General features: G+C 41.3%; 1 protein-coding gene across 1 annotated transcript in view; it reads left to right on the top strand.

Moving 5' to 3' along the window:
* The first annotated feature begins 4 nt into the window (after positions 1–4).
* MINDY3 (MINDY lysine 48 deubiquitinase 3) overlaps positions 5–16,569 on the top strand; it is a 32,917-nt gene continuing 16,352 nt past the window's right edge. Inside the window, exons 1-7 of the mRNA XM_083578806.1 lie at positions 5–288; positions 500–746; positions 6,830–6,909; positions 7,563–7,620; positions 8,514–8,687; positions 14,493–14,544; positions 15,674–15,788. Of these exons, the coding sequence (XP_083434932.1) occupies positions 650–746; positions 6,830–6,909; positions 7,563–7,620; positions 8,514–8,687; positions 14,493–14,544; positions 15,674–15,788 (576 nt within the window). The 5' untranslated portion in view covers positions 5–288; positions 500–649. The remainder of the gene's footprint in view (positions 289–499; positions 747–6,829; positions 6,910–7,562; positions 7,621–8,513; positions 8,688–14,492; positions 14,545–15,673; positions 15,789–16,569) is intronic.

Genomic DNA, 16,569 nt, shown 5'->3' with positions numbered 1-16,569 from the left:
TGGCGTGCGGCCGAGCGTGTTTGTGTGCATCCCTTCCCTTCCCTTCCCCGCCCCGCTTCTGACCGTGTTGTTAACTCCCCGAGTCAGGATGGGCGGGGGAGAAAGTGAGCCCCGCTTCGACGCCTCCCATTCGACGAGGTGCTTGCTTGTCAAGGAGCTGCTCCAATGGGGGTTGCCGGTAGTGCCCAACCCCGCCATTCAGTATTACTACTGAGCCCTGAGGAAGGGAGCGGGTGAGGCAGGCGGGCGCGCGCGCGCAGCAGTGAAGGAGGAAGAGCAGAAAGGCCGGTCAGTATAACCATCCGCGACGCCCGACGGGGGAGTCGGTCCAGGCGGCCCCTCGCGGGGAAGCGCGGCCTCCTCAGGCGTGGCCTCTGAGGGGAAGCCGGGGTAGGGAGGCGCGGCCCTCTGTCGAGGGAGAAGCGCCTCAACGGGCGGCGCTGGGCCTCCGTCTGCCCCTGTCCCCCTTTCTCAGCATCCCTCGCTTCTCCCCCTTCAGGCCCGGCAGCCGCCGCCTCGTGAGGAGCCCGCTTCGCCGCCGCTTCCTCCGCCTCCTGCCCATGTTCAGCGAACGCAGGTTGGCCGCCGCCCCTCCGTCGCCTGTGCCGCCGCCGCTGCCGCCTTTCCGCCGCCGCCGGGAGCCGCCGCCATGGCTGACTTGGGGCAGGAGGTCGTCCACCTGGTGTGGGGCAAGAAGCCCGGCACGCAGGGCCTCGCCGACACCATCTTCTGCCGGTGGGCACAAGGTACGTCCCGGCCTCCTCCTCCCCCCCCCCCCGCCATCCTCCCTCCTTCCCTCTTCGCGCCTTCATTCACTTTCACATTCCCCTTTCACACACCCTCCTCCTCCTTGCCTTTGGACCCCTGTGCTCTTTCCTTCTCCCCCTTTCCTCGTCAGGCGCTGGTGGGAAGCGTGATGCCGTCGGTAGTGTCTGGCATGACAAGCGCTCCCAGCTGGCGCAGCCTTGAACTGCATCATGGCAGAGAGGTGGGTGGTTTGTGACTTGGGAGAATAAGGGATCTCCACCCTTCTTGCTCTTCTGTATCCCCCCCTTTTTTCGCACTGTAACTAGTGAGCCGAGTTATATTCTCTCCCCTTGATACATCTTCCTTTGCCTGTTATTCCCCTGTTTTGAAATGGGCAGGAAGGGACCCAAATATAGTGGTGGCACAGTCATCATGATAGCTGTTAAGATGTGTCATTTGCCTCCCCACCCCCACCCTATCTATGTATGAGCTGGGGATATCTTTTGCACCATAAGGTTGGCAAACCCTTTCTCTTTGTCTGTAAAAGTCTTCGGTATATTTACTGTTGGGAAAGGGTGTATTTGCCACTCAGTTAGGCCTGGGTGATATATCGCCCAGGACCGGTACGAGGAGCAGACCGTGATGTCGGTTTCAGCGGTATATCGCTGTTGAAACCGCCTTTGCTCCTGAGTCCCTCTGCTAGCAGCGTCCGCTGGAGAGAGTCAAGAGTTCCTATATCTGAGTGAAACAGCCATCCCACTCTGCCCTCATACGATAGAGGGGGAGAAACAAGCTGTATTGGTGAGGCACCAGTACAGCTTGTTCCTCCCTCTGCATCTTTAAACTGCTCAACTGAGGAGTGTGCAACTGCCCTTGCCTCAGCTGAGCAGTTAAAAGAACCCCCAACCCGGCATTGGCTTCTGCAAGCGTGGTGGGGGCTCTGTGAAACTGGTCAGCTGAGGGGAGCTCGCTTGCCACTCCCCACAGCGGGCATTCACAGGAGCCCCAATGCTTTGTACATGAGGCACATGAGTGGTGAGAGCACCGGGGCTGTCTCAGCTGGGGGGGGAACCTCCCCTCAGCTGAGCGGCACAAACAAACTGCATTGTCCTAGCCTGCGAGCCTGGGTGAAACTGCCTCAGCTCTCAAGGTGAAAGCTGGGGCAGTTTCACCTGGTGTCTCGTGGGTAGAAGCCAATGCATCTTGTTTTTTCAACATCATGGTATATCGCCAAACTGCGATGTTTGGCTGGCGATACACCATGATGTTGAAAAGCTGATGTCACCCAGCTCTAAACCCAGTAGGTGACAAGATACATCTGCTGCTCCTTTGCCTGTGGTCAAGGACAAACTAGTAATTTTCTCCCAGCTCCGTGTTGTAAACAGTGCTACTATGTTCAGCACAGTTTTATTGCTGTTTGTAATAACTATCCTACATGGTTGGGTAACATTGGTGCTATTCCGTCATGTGTATAAGTTAAGGGTCCTGGGTTTCTTTAAGATGGTCATTCTAACCATTAGTAGTTCTGATAAATTTCTGCCATGTTGTACTGCATGTTATGCTTTTGGTCTGGTTTCACAGAGCTGGAAAATTGGTGCTCTTGCCCAAGAATCTGAAATACTTTTTGATTTGTTAGCAAGGCTTTCTTCTAAGTACTGCATGGACTTGGGATGTGATATCCTTTTAGTAAAATTTCACATTTATAGTCTAGATTGCTGTGGAATATGTAAAAAAAGGTTTCAACATTTCCTCTAAGCTTGACTTGGCTTACTCTATGCATATAATGATGCAGCATTGATTGCATTGATAGCAAACACTGCTATCAACAGCTTGTCCATGAATAATCAATATAAAAACCTTACAAGTTATTCTGTTTTTTCTGTTTTGCTTTGGGAGATTTTTTTTTGTAACCTAAAAGTTGATGTGCTGTGATCTTGGTAGAAAAAAATTATGGATTGTGTCCATACTACTGATTCCCAAGAGGTTAATAAAAGCTTTGAATTGCCTATTACAGCACTGGCAATAGAAACAATGAAGCGCAAATATTTATCCAATAATAATTACTGTGTTTGGGCATGGCACCGAAAGCTCCCTCTAACAAACAGCATTTAGGAATCATCCATGTAATCTTTCTAGAAAGTTAATATGGTCCTCATTTTAATTTCTCCGTATTTTTCATTTGACAATATTTTATAATGTCTTTTTAGAAGTGCCACCCTGTAATTGGAAATTGCTAAATTTTGTGGACAACACAAGATGATTCAGCCCTATACCCCATTTAAAATAGCTACTGGTGCGACCTAGCCAGTATATGCTCATGTAGCACTGATAAGTTAAATGGAAATGTAAACATGTTAAATGAATTAATTGGTCAGTAACATGTGTAGTTACTCTTGTCTTTGCAGTATACATCGTCTCCACCATTCCAAATGTTGTACCCAGGTAACTAACTCCTTGGTAGATCTACAAAAAAAAGCACCCCCTAAAGTTATTGTTTCTGGGTTGACAATATCTTAGCCCAGGCTTCCTCACCCTCAGCCCTCCAGATGTTTTTGGCCTACAACTCCCATGACCCCTAGCTAGCAGGACCAGTGGCCAGGGATGATGGGAATTGTAGTCTTAAAACATCTGGAGGGTCGAGGTTGAGGAAGCTTGTCTTAGCCCATTCCATCATTTCCATCAACTTGAATCTCAGATGCATGGCAAACCACTCTAATGAAATAATTTGTTTTGCAATAAAAGGTAACTGAGGGAAGAGAACAAGAACGATTAGTTGGAAGTTTGGCTTCTTGCAGCAGAATGCTGCTGCTAATTGCTCTCCTCAGTTCAGTTCTGGCCACAGTTGATGTTTCATCATCAATAAAATATGCATTTGTGGTTATGACCATGTTCAAAATGTGTTGGTGTTATAGAAATGCTCCTCTTTGCTTCCAGTGGCCTACTTCATACATCACATTAAAAATAGATTGTGGTTCAATGTGAATGAGCAGTGAGGTGGTATATGCTGCTGATAGGTTCCTAAGGTGGTCCCCCTTCAATCTTCCTGCTGCACCACAAACAAAACAAGCCAAAATTTGGCTTGTCATATTGTTCAAACCTGGGCTTGTGGTTTGTTCTTCTCAAGCCACACCACGAGGGATAAACCAAGAACAAACCTTGATTTCTGTTCATGGTTGGTTTGAAAGAAACAAGCAATGAGCCTGGGTTCAGATAACAGGCCAGACTCTGGCTTGTTTTGTCTGTGGAGCAATAGGAGCAGGAGAAGAACACCACGGGAACTTTGAGCAGTGTGCAGTAGCACTACAGCCTGTTTAAACTATGGTTTAATGTGATATGCATTCTAGACCAATGTGATTTGTCCTTTATTTTTCTACAACTGTTCTCCTTTGTGTGTTGGCTGCTGAAACAATAATCACGCATTATGTTGTCCCCTCTTGGGAACGGCTATTTTCCTTTTATTTCCTGTTTTACATTCAGGTAGGCAGCCGTGTTGGTCTGAAGCAGTCGAAATAATTTTTTTTTTTTAAAAAAATGTCCAGTAGCACCTTAGAGAGCAACTAAGTTTCTTCTAGGTATAAGCTTTTGTGTGCATGCATACTTCTTCTGATACCAGATATCTGAAGAAGTGTGCATGCACACGAAAGCTTTTTAAATTTATTTTCCTGTTTTACATAGAGAGGAGTGTTATAAATGGGTATTGCATTGATTGCATTTCTCTGTGTGTGTGCATGCTCAGTTAACATTTTGGAGCTTATATGTGCTTGTAACTATGTTACTTGTTATTGTTAAGCTATTATCTTAGGTTCTGTAGTTTGGCTGCTGCTGTCAGTGCTTTTATATTAAAGTCTGTTTGATTGAGCGACCTGGCAGCTGGATATGTTGATAAGAAAGGGAAGGGCAAGTAGTATGTTCTGGCAGTTGTCTGTTTTAAGGAGCTAATCAATGAATTTGTTTTCATGAGCAGATTAGGGTTATGTTAGGGCTCCATGTTGCCTTCAGAAAAATACTGGCAACAGTGGACAGGAAATCTCATGGATGAACAATCCTAAATCTCTGAAATGTGTTGACCAAAAAAAAGGGATGAATCATAAAGTTGTCTTGGCCTTCTCTTTTCTTCTTCTTTTTTAAAAAAGGTTCACTTTGACTGGCAGTATTTCAGGCTATTAAATTAGTAATTACTGGCTGTACTGAAATAATTTGGTCAGAAGTGCAAGCTTGTTTTGTTATAATTTAAAATATTTGTGCCTATAATTGAAGGATCAATAAGAAAGAAACGTAAGTTGAAGAAATCCCAGCTAAGTAATTAATTTGAAGAAGAATTTTGTTTTTGCAAAGGTTGGATAAAAAACATTTCGATCACCACCCTGGTCCTTTTTTGTACATAATAAATCACATTCTCGTGTACTCACTCATGTAGACAGTGTGTGAACTTGAGTGACTGGGGGTATAGTCAGCTGCAATTTCTGTGTTTGCACAGGATGGAAAAATTGTTTTGTGATATATGAGAAAGTTGTGTGACCTGCTAGAAGATTTCTGGTAAGACAGGATAAACACCTCTGTCACAAATACAGTATACGCTGCAGTGTCTGTTAAATAGATGACTGCTGCCATCTGTTCTATTGACTTGGTTAATATATTTTATTCTTCACTTCCTTCTCCTCTAAGTTGGATTTTTCTGGTTTTGGTTCTGTTGCAGCTTTTTCCCACCCTCTTTCACCCCAGCAACTCGCTGGGACTGGAATAGAAGCTTTCAAGCTTTACAGTGCCTTTGTGTTAATATAAGCTTCAGTTATTGTCAAGTCAGAAAACCTGGCCTTGTTTTGCTGTCCTATCATATAACAATTTTAGAGCTGCTGCTGAGCTCAATGCAAGTTTGTTCTAACATTGTTTTGTGACTATAATCTTCAGTACTCACATTCAAAATATTCCCCCTAAATACGCTTTTTAAAAAGTTCACAGAGTCCTTGGAATTACATGCAAGTCTTGCTTTTTATGTTGACCTGCTTCAGGGATGGACTGTACTTGTTTACCATTTCCTACAGTATCCTTGTAAATGTTTGTGTCTTGTAAAAATACCCCCTTCACCCCTTATATTGAAATGGCAGATGAAACTTGTATCCATTGTTTTTGGTTTGTTTCATGGTTCCATTTAGCTACTGGAAAAGCTAAGCAAAAGCGACATATTTGTACACTCTGTTCACTCCAATACCTCGTTTGTGTCAAAGCAATACACTGCTCTAGATTGAATATGACCTAGAAAGTGCATGGAGTTCAATACAAAATTGAGCAAAACTGCAGAGCACAGTTTTTGTGTGTGGCTGGAATGTACCATTGGGGAGTTAGGATATCTGTGTTCAGATGGAATTTATTATTTGTTGAACCCAGTTGAAGGTAGTCATTTGATGAGACCATGACTGTGCCCTCTCACCCGCCCACCAGTATATGGACATTACCATGTAGGTTTCCACTCCCCCACCCCCAGTCATTTATTTATACTTTGTCCCCAGGACTTTTTCTTAAAACATTAAGAAAAAGATTTCTTTTACAATGTTGGAACCTGCTTAGGTTCTGGTTTAAGAAGAAATGTAGTGATACATATATGAATATATGTATATGTGTGTGTGTGTGTGTGTGTGTATGTATATAGATGATAGATGATAGATAGATAGATAGATAGATAGATAGATAGATAGATAGATACAATAAAGGTATGCCTGTCACTGCAGCACTTGTATTGGAATGAGGATTTGATGGCCTTTGCCAAGCCAGACTGAATAACATTTGCACATTTCTAACAGAAGGTAGGATAAGTAAGGATATAAACACTAGGAAATGATAATTACCTACTACCACTCCGAAAATTAGGCTGGGGTTGATGCAGCTTCTTGAAAACATCAGTACAATGAATGATACCGTTAAAAGAACTGAGCAGGGTTGTTTGAGTTTTATTAGGCAGAGACAGAATATTGAAAGTAAAACTCAGTAGTTTGACTCTGATAAGGAATAAGTATGAAAGACTGTTCTATTAATGGACATTTTTCTTTGGAAACAACTAACCCATTATTTTGGTTCCTCCTATTAGGGTTTGTATTTAGTGAATCAGAATCAACTGCATTAGAACAATTTGAAGGAGGCCCTTGCGCTGTGATTGCGCCCATTCAGGTAATACTATAGAAGCTTGTGGAAACTATGTAAATTTGAAACATACCTATTTTTGCCTTCTGTCCTTTGGCTTATGTGAAAACCTGAAGTAAACACTATGACAAATATATATTGGTTGGGTTTACTTTAGGTGATTATTCTCTGTTGAAGTAGTACAGCTTGAGCACTACCAGTGCTGCTGTTTTGAGCCACTGTTGTCTGCAGCATTAATATAATACATAAAATCAACATGCCTACTTAAATCAGTTGCAGATATAGATCTGAGAACTAACCTGTTCTGTGAGTTCCTGCAGCACTTAACTCTTGATAAAGTTCATTTTATGTTTTAGGTAGGGGCAGATATCTAGTCCTCTAAATTGGCCATCAAATGCTTCAAACATTTGTAAGATTTGAGAGAATGATATAATTGCATGAGAAAATTTATCATGCTGTTATAGTTAAGCAATTTCTAATCCCGTAGCTATGTAAATAATTTAGTGATAGTGAGCAAAAAAGTAAACTGTACATTTGCATAGGGAAAAAGGCCTTCTGTAACTAGGAATGTATTTTATTTCTTTTAAAAGAAGTTAAACTGATATTGAAAATGGAACACTTTGCACCACTGAAGAACAAATCATACATATCTGATATGTCAATGTTATCTTTAATATAAGGCATTCCTTCTGAAGAAGCTTTTTACTTGTGAGAAATCTACCTGGAGACAATGTCAAGGTAACCATAAACCTACCTCCACAAGAGGGTTTTGATATAGTACTTGCCAGCAAATTACACAGTGCTAAGCTAAATTATAGTTCACTATTATTCACGAGCTATTAGCAATATGCTTCTGCAGTAATTTGATGTTACAATTAGTGTACAAATGCATTATTTGCTGATGATTTTGAAATAGAGGATATAGAATTCAGCATTACAGAATTTAAGTGGGGCTCAAGAAAGTCCAAATCCTTCAAATGGAATTGTCATGTAAATTAGGCAAGTGGCAGAAATGTCACTGTATATTCTTTATTCTTACTACACAGTTTGCCTTACTGTTTCTGCTGAACTTGTTTCTCTTATCTTAGGACTGGAGAAGGTGGACTTATCCTCATTGATCATTGTATTCAATTGGGATAAGTGGAGGCACTTGGAACTCTGATGAATAAAGAACCTTTGCCCATTACCCTTGATTTTCTAAGGCTCAGTAGAAATTAATTGTGTGTATGTTTAGTTTCCCCCCTAGAAAAAACAGTGAACTGCCAAAGTTGTCAAATTATAAATGCAAAGAAAAACTGGTTCTTAAGGTTGAACTCATTTGTATTGTGATCATAACATGAATTGTCAACAGATCTTTTCTGCTCCGCATCATGCCTCCCTTGTTCCATTTTCGTACTCTTATCCTTCTGTCCCTGCTGAATTAAGTAGAAAAATTGGACTGGTAGATTAGGTGTCTAGGTAGCTGCAAGATATAGATTTGACCTGGAAACCACCAGTTCCAATCCTTCTCCTAGCCCTCCTTAAAGCTGCCAGGGTTTAAGGAAAACCCTGAATAGTATGAACATTGCCAGATGTTTTTCATGCAAGTTCACTGTCAAAATTTGTGTTTGTTCTGACTTTGAATATTTCAGAGGAAGAGCAGAAGAATCTCCTCTGTCATACCTTAAGTGATATTTTGGAACTGGCTTCCTCTGATAATTCAGAATCATACTGTTTGGTAACATGGCGAAGAGGAAGGAATGCTGAAGAAACTGCTAGTATTTCTGAGAGTTCTGCTGAGTCAAGCCACCAAGAGGACCAGCCTTGTAAGATATGCCTTGTGTAATATGATTCTGAACACTGCTTTGGTTTTGTTAACAAGCTTTATTTTGTTTTTAAGAATGCTTTTTATTGTATACCAAATCTCTTATCCTGGCACTAGTTGCTCTTCAGTTTCAAAAATTAAGCTCAATACAGACTCATTTAAGTGCCATTGATCTAAGGCAGGGCAGGCTAACCTGTGCAGCATCCCCTCTCCTGAAGTCACTGAACTTGATTCCCATCATTCCTGATAATTGGCCATGTTGGCTCAGACTGAGGGGAGTTGTAGTTCAACAACATCTGAGGAGTCACAGGTTAGCCACCCCGATCTAAGGACATTGACAAACACTCAAGCCTAGTGTTGCATCCCATTTTATGGTGCTAGGCAACCCTTAGCTATTGAATATTAGGTTTATAATATTTGGATTATATAAACACATTTTGACTTAATAAAATGGTGCCCCTAATGAATCAGGCAGCAGACTGTATAGCAATATTTTTCTGATACAATAATTTAGAAATGCTGTAGGTGTGAGGCATAATATTGAAGAGGCATTCCTCTATCTGCTTCATGTGACATGTGCATAACTTAAGAATTTCAGAAGTATTCATATGCAAATTTTCATCAGTTTAATATTTATTAAGCATAAGATTGATCGACTGATCAATTGTCAGTTCTATTAAATATATATTTAATTGAGAAGGACCAGTGTGAGTGATTTGGAAATGACTTTTCACTGTTAAATTTATCTTACTACCCTTGTGTGGTCCACCTGCAGTCAATTTAATATGATATCATTAGGTCATTCACAATGGGCAGTCAGTAGAGGAGAGTTGCTATGACAAGAAATAATTTAAAGACTCTTGCATGTGATTAGTGTTCTGATATTCTTGTCAAAACATTTTCTCTTAAGTAAGTAAATTTATTCATATGTGGGTCATAAAAATAAAAGGAGAAATTGAACCTCCCCCCTCACATAAATACACTTTATCATCACGTCATTGCATTTTGAAATATTCTTATTTAAAAAGCTACTTTAAAAAAGAGAATGCTACCACTATAATTCTATGACATTCTGAAAAGTGCTATTATGGGTACCTTTTAGTAAAAGAGAACACCACATTCCTATCACTGGTATCTACTTTTGCATAATTGTGTGACATTTACCAGCTTAGTTTCAGCAGCTCGTGATTTGTACTTTTCTGTTCTTTCCTGATTTAATTGCAACAGAATGGGCACATATTTAATAAATATCGGTAACACAAGTATTCAGTATCCATTATCAGGTTCTAAGTACATGCGAAGAGTCTGGCTTTTAAAACCAACAAGCAAACCCACACTTATTCAATATAGGGAACTTTTGGTGACATCTCACATTGCACAGGTGGGCATCTGCTCACATAGTGGGACTTACCCTTGCTCCTTACAGTAGGGCTGGGTGATACATCAACATATCGTCCAAAACCAGTTTGATCATTGTTTCATAATATTTGAGCTACCAATATATTGTGAATCAAAATGTGTGTAAGGGCTAGGCAATAACTGGTTTTCAACATTGCAATAACTCACCAGTTAAACACTGCAATGTTATCACCAGCTAAACCTCACAATATCATCAGCTAAACACTGCAGTGTCATCACTAGTTAAACATTGGAATCATCCGCAATGTCTGAAATAAGGATGGAACTATACATAGGCAAACAGGACAATGTCCAAGTAACTGATACTACTAAAGAGGTCTAAAGCAGATGAATGACAATATTATCAATCATCACACACTCAGTTTCATCAGCAGGCAAGTCAAAACGCATCGCAACAGGGACTTTTGCTACTGCTGCCACCTCCCATTCTTGCAGGCCACCACCACTTACTGCCCCTGCCTCCCATCGCTGCCACAAGTCCTCACAGTCTGCCGCTGCTACTGCAGTCACTTACTCTCACTGCTGCAAGGCTTCACAAGCCACCACAGTTTGTGCCACCACCGCAAGGCCTTGCAGGCTGCCGCTGCTACAGCTGCCCCCTCCCGTTGCCACTACAAGGTCTTGCAAGTTGCCACTGATTGTGGTGCCACCACGAGGCTTTGCAGGTTGTCACCGCTACTGCCAACATGTACCGTGGTCATGGCAAGCTGCTTCTGCCACCTAGTAGGCTGTCTGGCAGTCCCAAATTATTTCTATTCACTATGACTCATCACCGTACTTTGGATTGTACTGAATACCACCATTTGGTAGCCAAACCCAAAACCAAAAGTCTCTTTTGGATGCATTTTGGCTTGCCTGCTGCTGAAAGTGACTATGAAGTGATTGATAATATCATCATTTATCAGTTTTAGACCTTTAAGTAGTAGCAGTTGCCAGGACATTGTCCTGTATGCCTCTATGTACCTCCTTCTTTTTTCAGATATGTGATGCTACACCATAGCTTAGCATTATGTGAATGAGTTTTGCCTCCCACTCTGCTCACATGCTGCTTTTCCACTTTGGAAGCTTTGTCTTCCCGTTTTGATAAGCCGCAGCTTACTATGTCAGAACACTAGCAGACGGTACTCAGTCTTGACTTTAGGTAATGGAAACCCACTTCAAATCTTAGGAAAGTTCCAGTGTCTCACCAGTAGGTGTGATGGGACATCCACATCTGCTCTGGAGGGTCTCCCAACCCTCTGGAGTTATTTGGCGGGCACACAGGGACTGCAAAGGGCAGGATAGGACAGAAAAGACCTATTGGAATAAGGATACAAGTAATATCTAGTACTGAATAACCAGCATTTATTCAATAGTCTTACAAAACTGGAGTAATAAGAAAACATAATGCCCCGTTGTGATTGTAGCTCCCTTCAGATGCCCTGCATGAAAGGCAGGGATGAGGAGGCATGCAGCTTTGGGGTTGGGGCCAGAGTGTGGCCCCACTTCCCCTTTAGGTTGTGGAGCCCTGTATGTATAGACAAACATTCAACATCCACTCTTACTCACACACACACACACACACACACTGTAAAGGTATGAATAGTATTTTTAAGATGATTGTCATTTTTAAGGTTTAGCCTGGTATTCTTTTTCACACTGCTGTCCCTGTCATACAGTGAATTAAATTCGAGGGAGGGATTTGACTTGAGTTCCTGGTTGCACAAAGCGACTGTAAAATGCAGTGTAGAAATTGGCCTTGAGTTCATAAAATGGGATGTAATATTGAAACTTGCTATACAGAATACCTTCTGCTAGTTTGTAAGGAAAATAAACACCTGTAACTTTCTGCTTCCTCTCTTTCCTCTCTACACTAACACCAGATCACCTGCCTGCATTTTGCCCGTCAGGCATGTTTTTCGTATTTGACTTTTACTCAAATTTCATTTTCCTCAGTGCATACCAATTTTGAAGCTACAACTTATTGTAGGAAGAAAAGCATGTATATTTAGGAATATATGCAAAGTACCACAAAAAGTGTTCCTCATAAGGCCTTTTCAGCTCCCCCTTCTGGTGGCAGCCTCCCAAAGGGCACAAGGGATGCTGCTGGAAGGGAAAACTGGCAGTTTTTACCTTCCCATTCACATGCTTCTCTGCATACATACTGGAGTCTTCTGTGGCTGAAAAACTATGACCCAGGGCAATATCTTTATATAAATTTTTAGGACTTTTGGTTTCTTCCTCATCCCCCAAAGAACAGATATGGGAAAAAACTGTTAGCTGAAAAGTCAGCAACTTTCCCTTGTTTGTCTACACACTTCTCATGAAACTAAACTATAACAGATTCTTTTTCTAGTAACCATAGAGCCCTAATACATTTTATGGAGTGTGTTGTTTGCTGCAAAAAAACAACCCCTTGGAACTTTAGTAAATCATGTTTTTTGTACAGATACTTTATATTAAAGCTTCCCATTTCCCATTTTATACTTCCTTAAATAGTGAATCAGGCAACTTAATTCAAACCTTCCTGTTTTATACAGGACTTTTTCTCTCAACAATACTTGTGTTCCTCTAATCATAGTCCATCTCTTGACATACTGTTCTTACCATTCCATTCAGTTCAGCAGGGTCAGTGAAATTGGCAACAGTAACTGGTCCACAGATTGCCAATGCAAAGTCTACTTGTTTCATCTGCTTTATGTTGTGCACAACTATGATTTGTTTGCCATTCATTGACTGTAATAGTGCTAATTCACAGGTTCAGAAATACCTTTATATCATAAGTCCCTCAGGTTGTGGTGTTCATAATTTAATTGGTTTTATTGGATGTGATTGGTGCAATAATTAATTGGTGCAGTAATTACTTTTAGAACACTTTTCACTGAGGCAGGGGTTCCCAAACAGTGATCTACAGACCACTGGTGGTCCCTGAGCTTCATTCAGGTGGTCTACAGCATGTCTGTAAAAGTACAATTAAAATCAGAGCATTAAGCACAGCAGATTATGAATTGCTACAGCAGGCAGAAAAATAATTAAATGGTCTGCCAAGATTCTCTGCAACGTTCAAGTGTTCCATGAGGAAGGGAAAGTTTGGGAACCACTGCAGTAAGGCCTGGTGAATGTCCCAGAATAGGCATTTGTTACTAAAGTTGTATGTAACAATTTCAGTGTTCTTCACTTCCCAAAGTGACACTATTGTTAATTAGTACATTTCAAAGTTTTCTTCCGTGGAAGATGAATCCTGCTAGTCTGATTTTGAGGGCTTGTCATTCTTGTCATGTAATAAGAATTGCAGAAGCTGCCACTATCACCTTTTCCTTAGGACTCCATATTAACAGTGATACAGATAACATTAGTTTTTGCATTAGTTTTCCTAGATGCTGAGTTTTATATTACAGTCATACCTCATGTTACGGCCACTTCAGGTTATGTGTTTTTGGGTTGCGGACCACAGGAAACCCGGAAGTACCAGAATGGGTTACTTCCAGGTTTTGCCACTTGCACATGCGCTAAATCATGCTTCACGCATGTGCAGAAGCGCCAAATCGTGCCTGTGCAGACGCGGCACTTCAGGATGCGAACGCTGCGGGTTGTGGACGTGCCTCTGTCACAGATTACGTCCGCAACCTGAGGTTCCACTGTATATTATATTCTGCCTCACGTCACTCAAAGCAACATATATGTGGTTCCCATGCAGGTATGATGTTATGCTGAACCCATTTCACTAATACTTGGTAACACATTAGTGAACTGGGAAGGCATCAGTTGGGTAAAGGAAAAACCCCACTTCTAATTTAATTACAGAGGATGAGGGAAAGGTGGTATAAAGTCTGAACCTAGGAAGGCACTAAATGCTGTATTTTTTCCTACTGTTGGGTTACTTAACACGTACTTGAGTAGAATAATAGGGGATAGTTATCTTTAAAAAGAGCATTGCTTAAAATATATTTTTCTAATCTGAAGCAAAATGTGTTGAGAGAAATGGAATGAAAATACAGCTGTCTTAACACCGGTTCTGCTCTGAAGTTATCTGTATAACTACTTGCTTGCTCTTGTGGAAAATTTACTCAAATAGCAGAATTGTGTGTTCATTTTGCTTGCACTTGGTGACCTTCCTGCCGTGGTTGTCATAATTTATGCAAAACTTGAAAGTTTTCAAGGCTATTGGAACTAATGGTTTGCTAGTCTAGACTCAATATTGCTAAATTGTTTGTACTTGTATTGTGGAGACCTAACTGGGTTACATTAAATTGGCTTGCGCCATGTAACTATACAAGTGGAAATTGGTCCAAAAGAGGGTGGGGGCTGGGGTTAAATTATGAAAGACTTGGAAGTATTCTAGCTTGCTGTGTGTTTCTTGTGTCACTTTTTGCCATGTGTAGTGCTGAAAAGTGTCTCTTGTGTATAGCTGCCTTGGCTGTCGAAGAGCTTGGCTTTGAGCGATTTCATTCATTAATTCAGTAAGTAACATGTTGGAACACTTAAAATACACTATCTTGTAGTTCCCCAGTAAACAAAACTTCTTTCAGGTGTAAGCCTCATACTTAATGCAGTTGAACATCAAGGTTTAAAAGATAATTAGGCTCAAGAAAGCTATTGCTTTAAGATCAAAACAACTGTGACTATCCAAATCTGTAATTTTAACTTGATTTTGTTGCTGCTTTAATTCAGGCGTTTATTTTAAAATTTCAGCATTAGCTTAGAAGAGTCATGGTTGAACATTTCAAGTGGCCTGAATACAAAATTGTCCTGAGAGCCACATGTATTTAGAAAATACTGCATGGTTTTAAGCAATCCAGTTTCTTACTCAGTCACCACAATTCAGCAGTATCTATCTTAACGTGAACTCAGGTTACACTTCCCAGATGCTCAAAAGCTAAGTTGGGAATGAAAGATGGACAGACCCATATCCCCACCAATCAGTGATTCACACTTTGAGGACATGTCAATGGGCCTGTGCTGTGAGAGGTATCTAAGTGAATTCTCTCTGCACAATTCGACTCCAGGGAGGAGTGAAGAAAGGGCACCTGAACTTACACCACCAATTGAATGTGTGGGGTTTGTGATGGAAGGGAACATTGTGTAAGCACAGCATTAGGCATGCAGTCATCTGTACTTACAGCTTTCTGAACTGAGTTCAATATGGGGCTATTAGCTTAATTAGGCATTTGCTATTTGAGAATATTTGTTTATAAGGGCAAATGCCACTATCTGCCCATTGTGTCTTATCAACAAGAACAAAATTTTAAGTAGTCATTAAAGTTGTGATGACCTAAATCTAACATCTGCCAATTTTCACTGTCGTATGAGAACTTTTCAGGTGAAAAATCAAAACCAGGCTTCTAAAATTGTGACGCGTGCTGCCATATTGACACTACTTGTACTGTGTACATGCTATAACCATTATTTTTTCTCCATTAAGACAGTTGCTGCTAATTGTGTTGCAAATGTATTGGTCACAGATACTATTGCATGCCTTAAGCATTCAGTTGCACCTTACGTTATGTTGCTAGTCAGCTAACAAATACAAAATTGAACTCTGTCAAAGCCCAGTACCATGTCTAATGGACTTTTCTTTTTAATCTTCAGCAAGCAGTCATTCACAAGCTTTCCTGATTTCAAAGAAGCAGTTTGGAATCAGTATTCAGTCTGGACAAACAAATTTGGAGTGTTGCTTTTTCTGTATTCTGTGATACTGACAAAGGTTTGTTTCTATTTTTAAAAATGTTTGTTTTCTTAAACTAACCAAAAAAAAAAAAAAGGAAGGAAGGAAGGGGATTAAAGGGGTTTGTTTCCTCCATCCCATCACCTTCAGTACCATGTGTGTGCCTGCATGAGGCAGGCGTATTTATTAACCTCCTGTTGTTTGGCCTGATCTTCCCATTTTGGTTTCATAATCTATAATTAGATGTTTTAATACTGTAAACTGTTAATTTTACACTGTGGGAGAACCTTGAGCTTTGTATAGGCACTTGTTAATCTGGGGTGGGGGGGTGTCCCCAAGCCAGCTGCTTTTTAGATCTTTGTTTTGATCAGTGCATAGGTTTGAAGGGCATTTTTAAGCTTGTTTGACTGAATGTACTGTGAAATCTCCCTGCAAGTAGGAACCCTGGCTTATCAGGTTTTTGAGTTGTGGGAGCTGCTTCTAAGCAATTAAATCAAGAACATGTGGGGGGAAAAACAGAAAAATTAAGAAACTATCGTCGCAACGCTGACACAAAAACTTTGCACATACACTAAGCAAAAGAATGAAGAATCACTACCCCACTCTCCCAACCTCACAGGGTCTATGACAGCAGTGTCTCACTTTAAAAAAAAATTGGCATAGTGAATGCAAAGGGGGGGACGTGCGATTAATGGCAGCAGCAAGCAGGAGATTGGCAGCGGCGACTGGGCGGGTGATTGGTGGCTGCAGCAAGGCCTGCTGCCGATTGGTTGTGGCTGTGGCAGTTGGGCAAGCAATTGGCAGCCGTGGTGAGGCGGGC

This window comes from Podarcis filfolensis (genome assembly GCF_964270895.1).
Source record: "Podarcis filfolensis genome assembly, chromosome: 12".
NCBI lineage: Eukaryota > Metazoa > Chordata > Lepidosauria > Squamata > Lacertidae > Podarcis > Podarcis filfolensis.
This window is presented reverse-complemented; position numbering and strand designations above follow the sequence as displayed.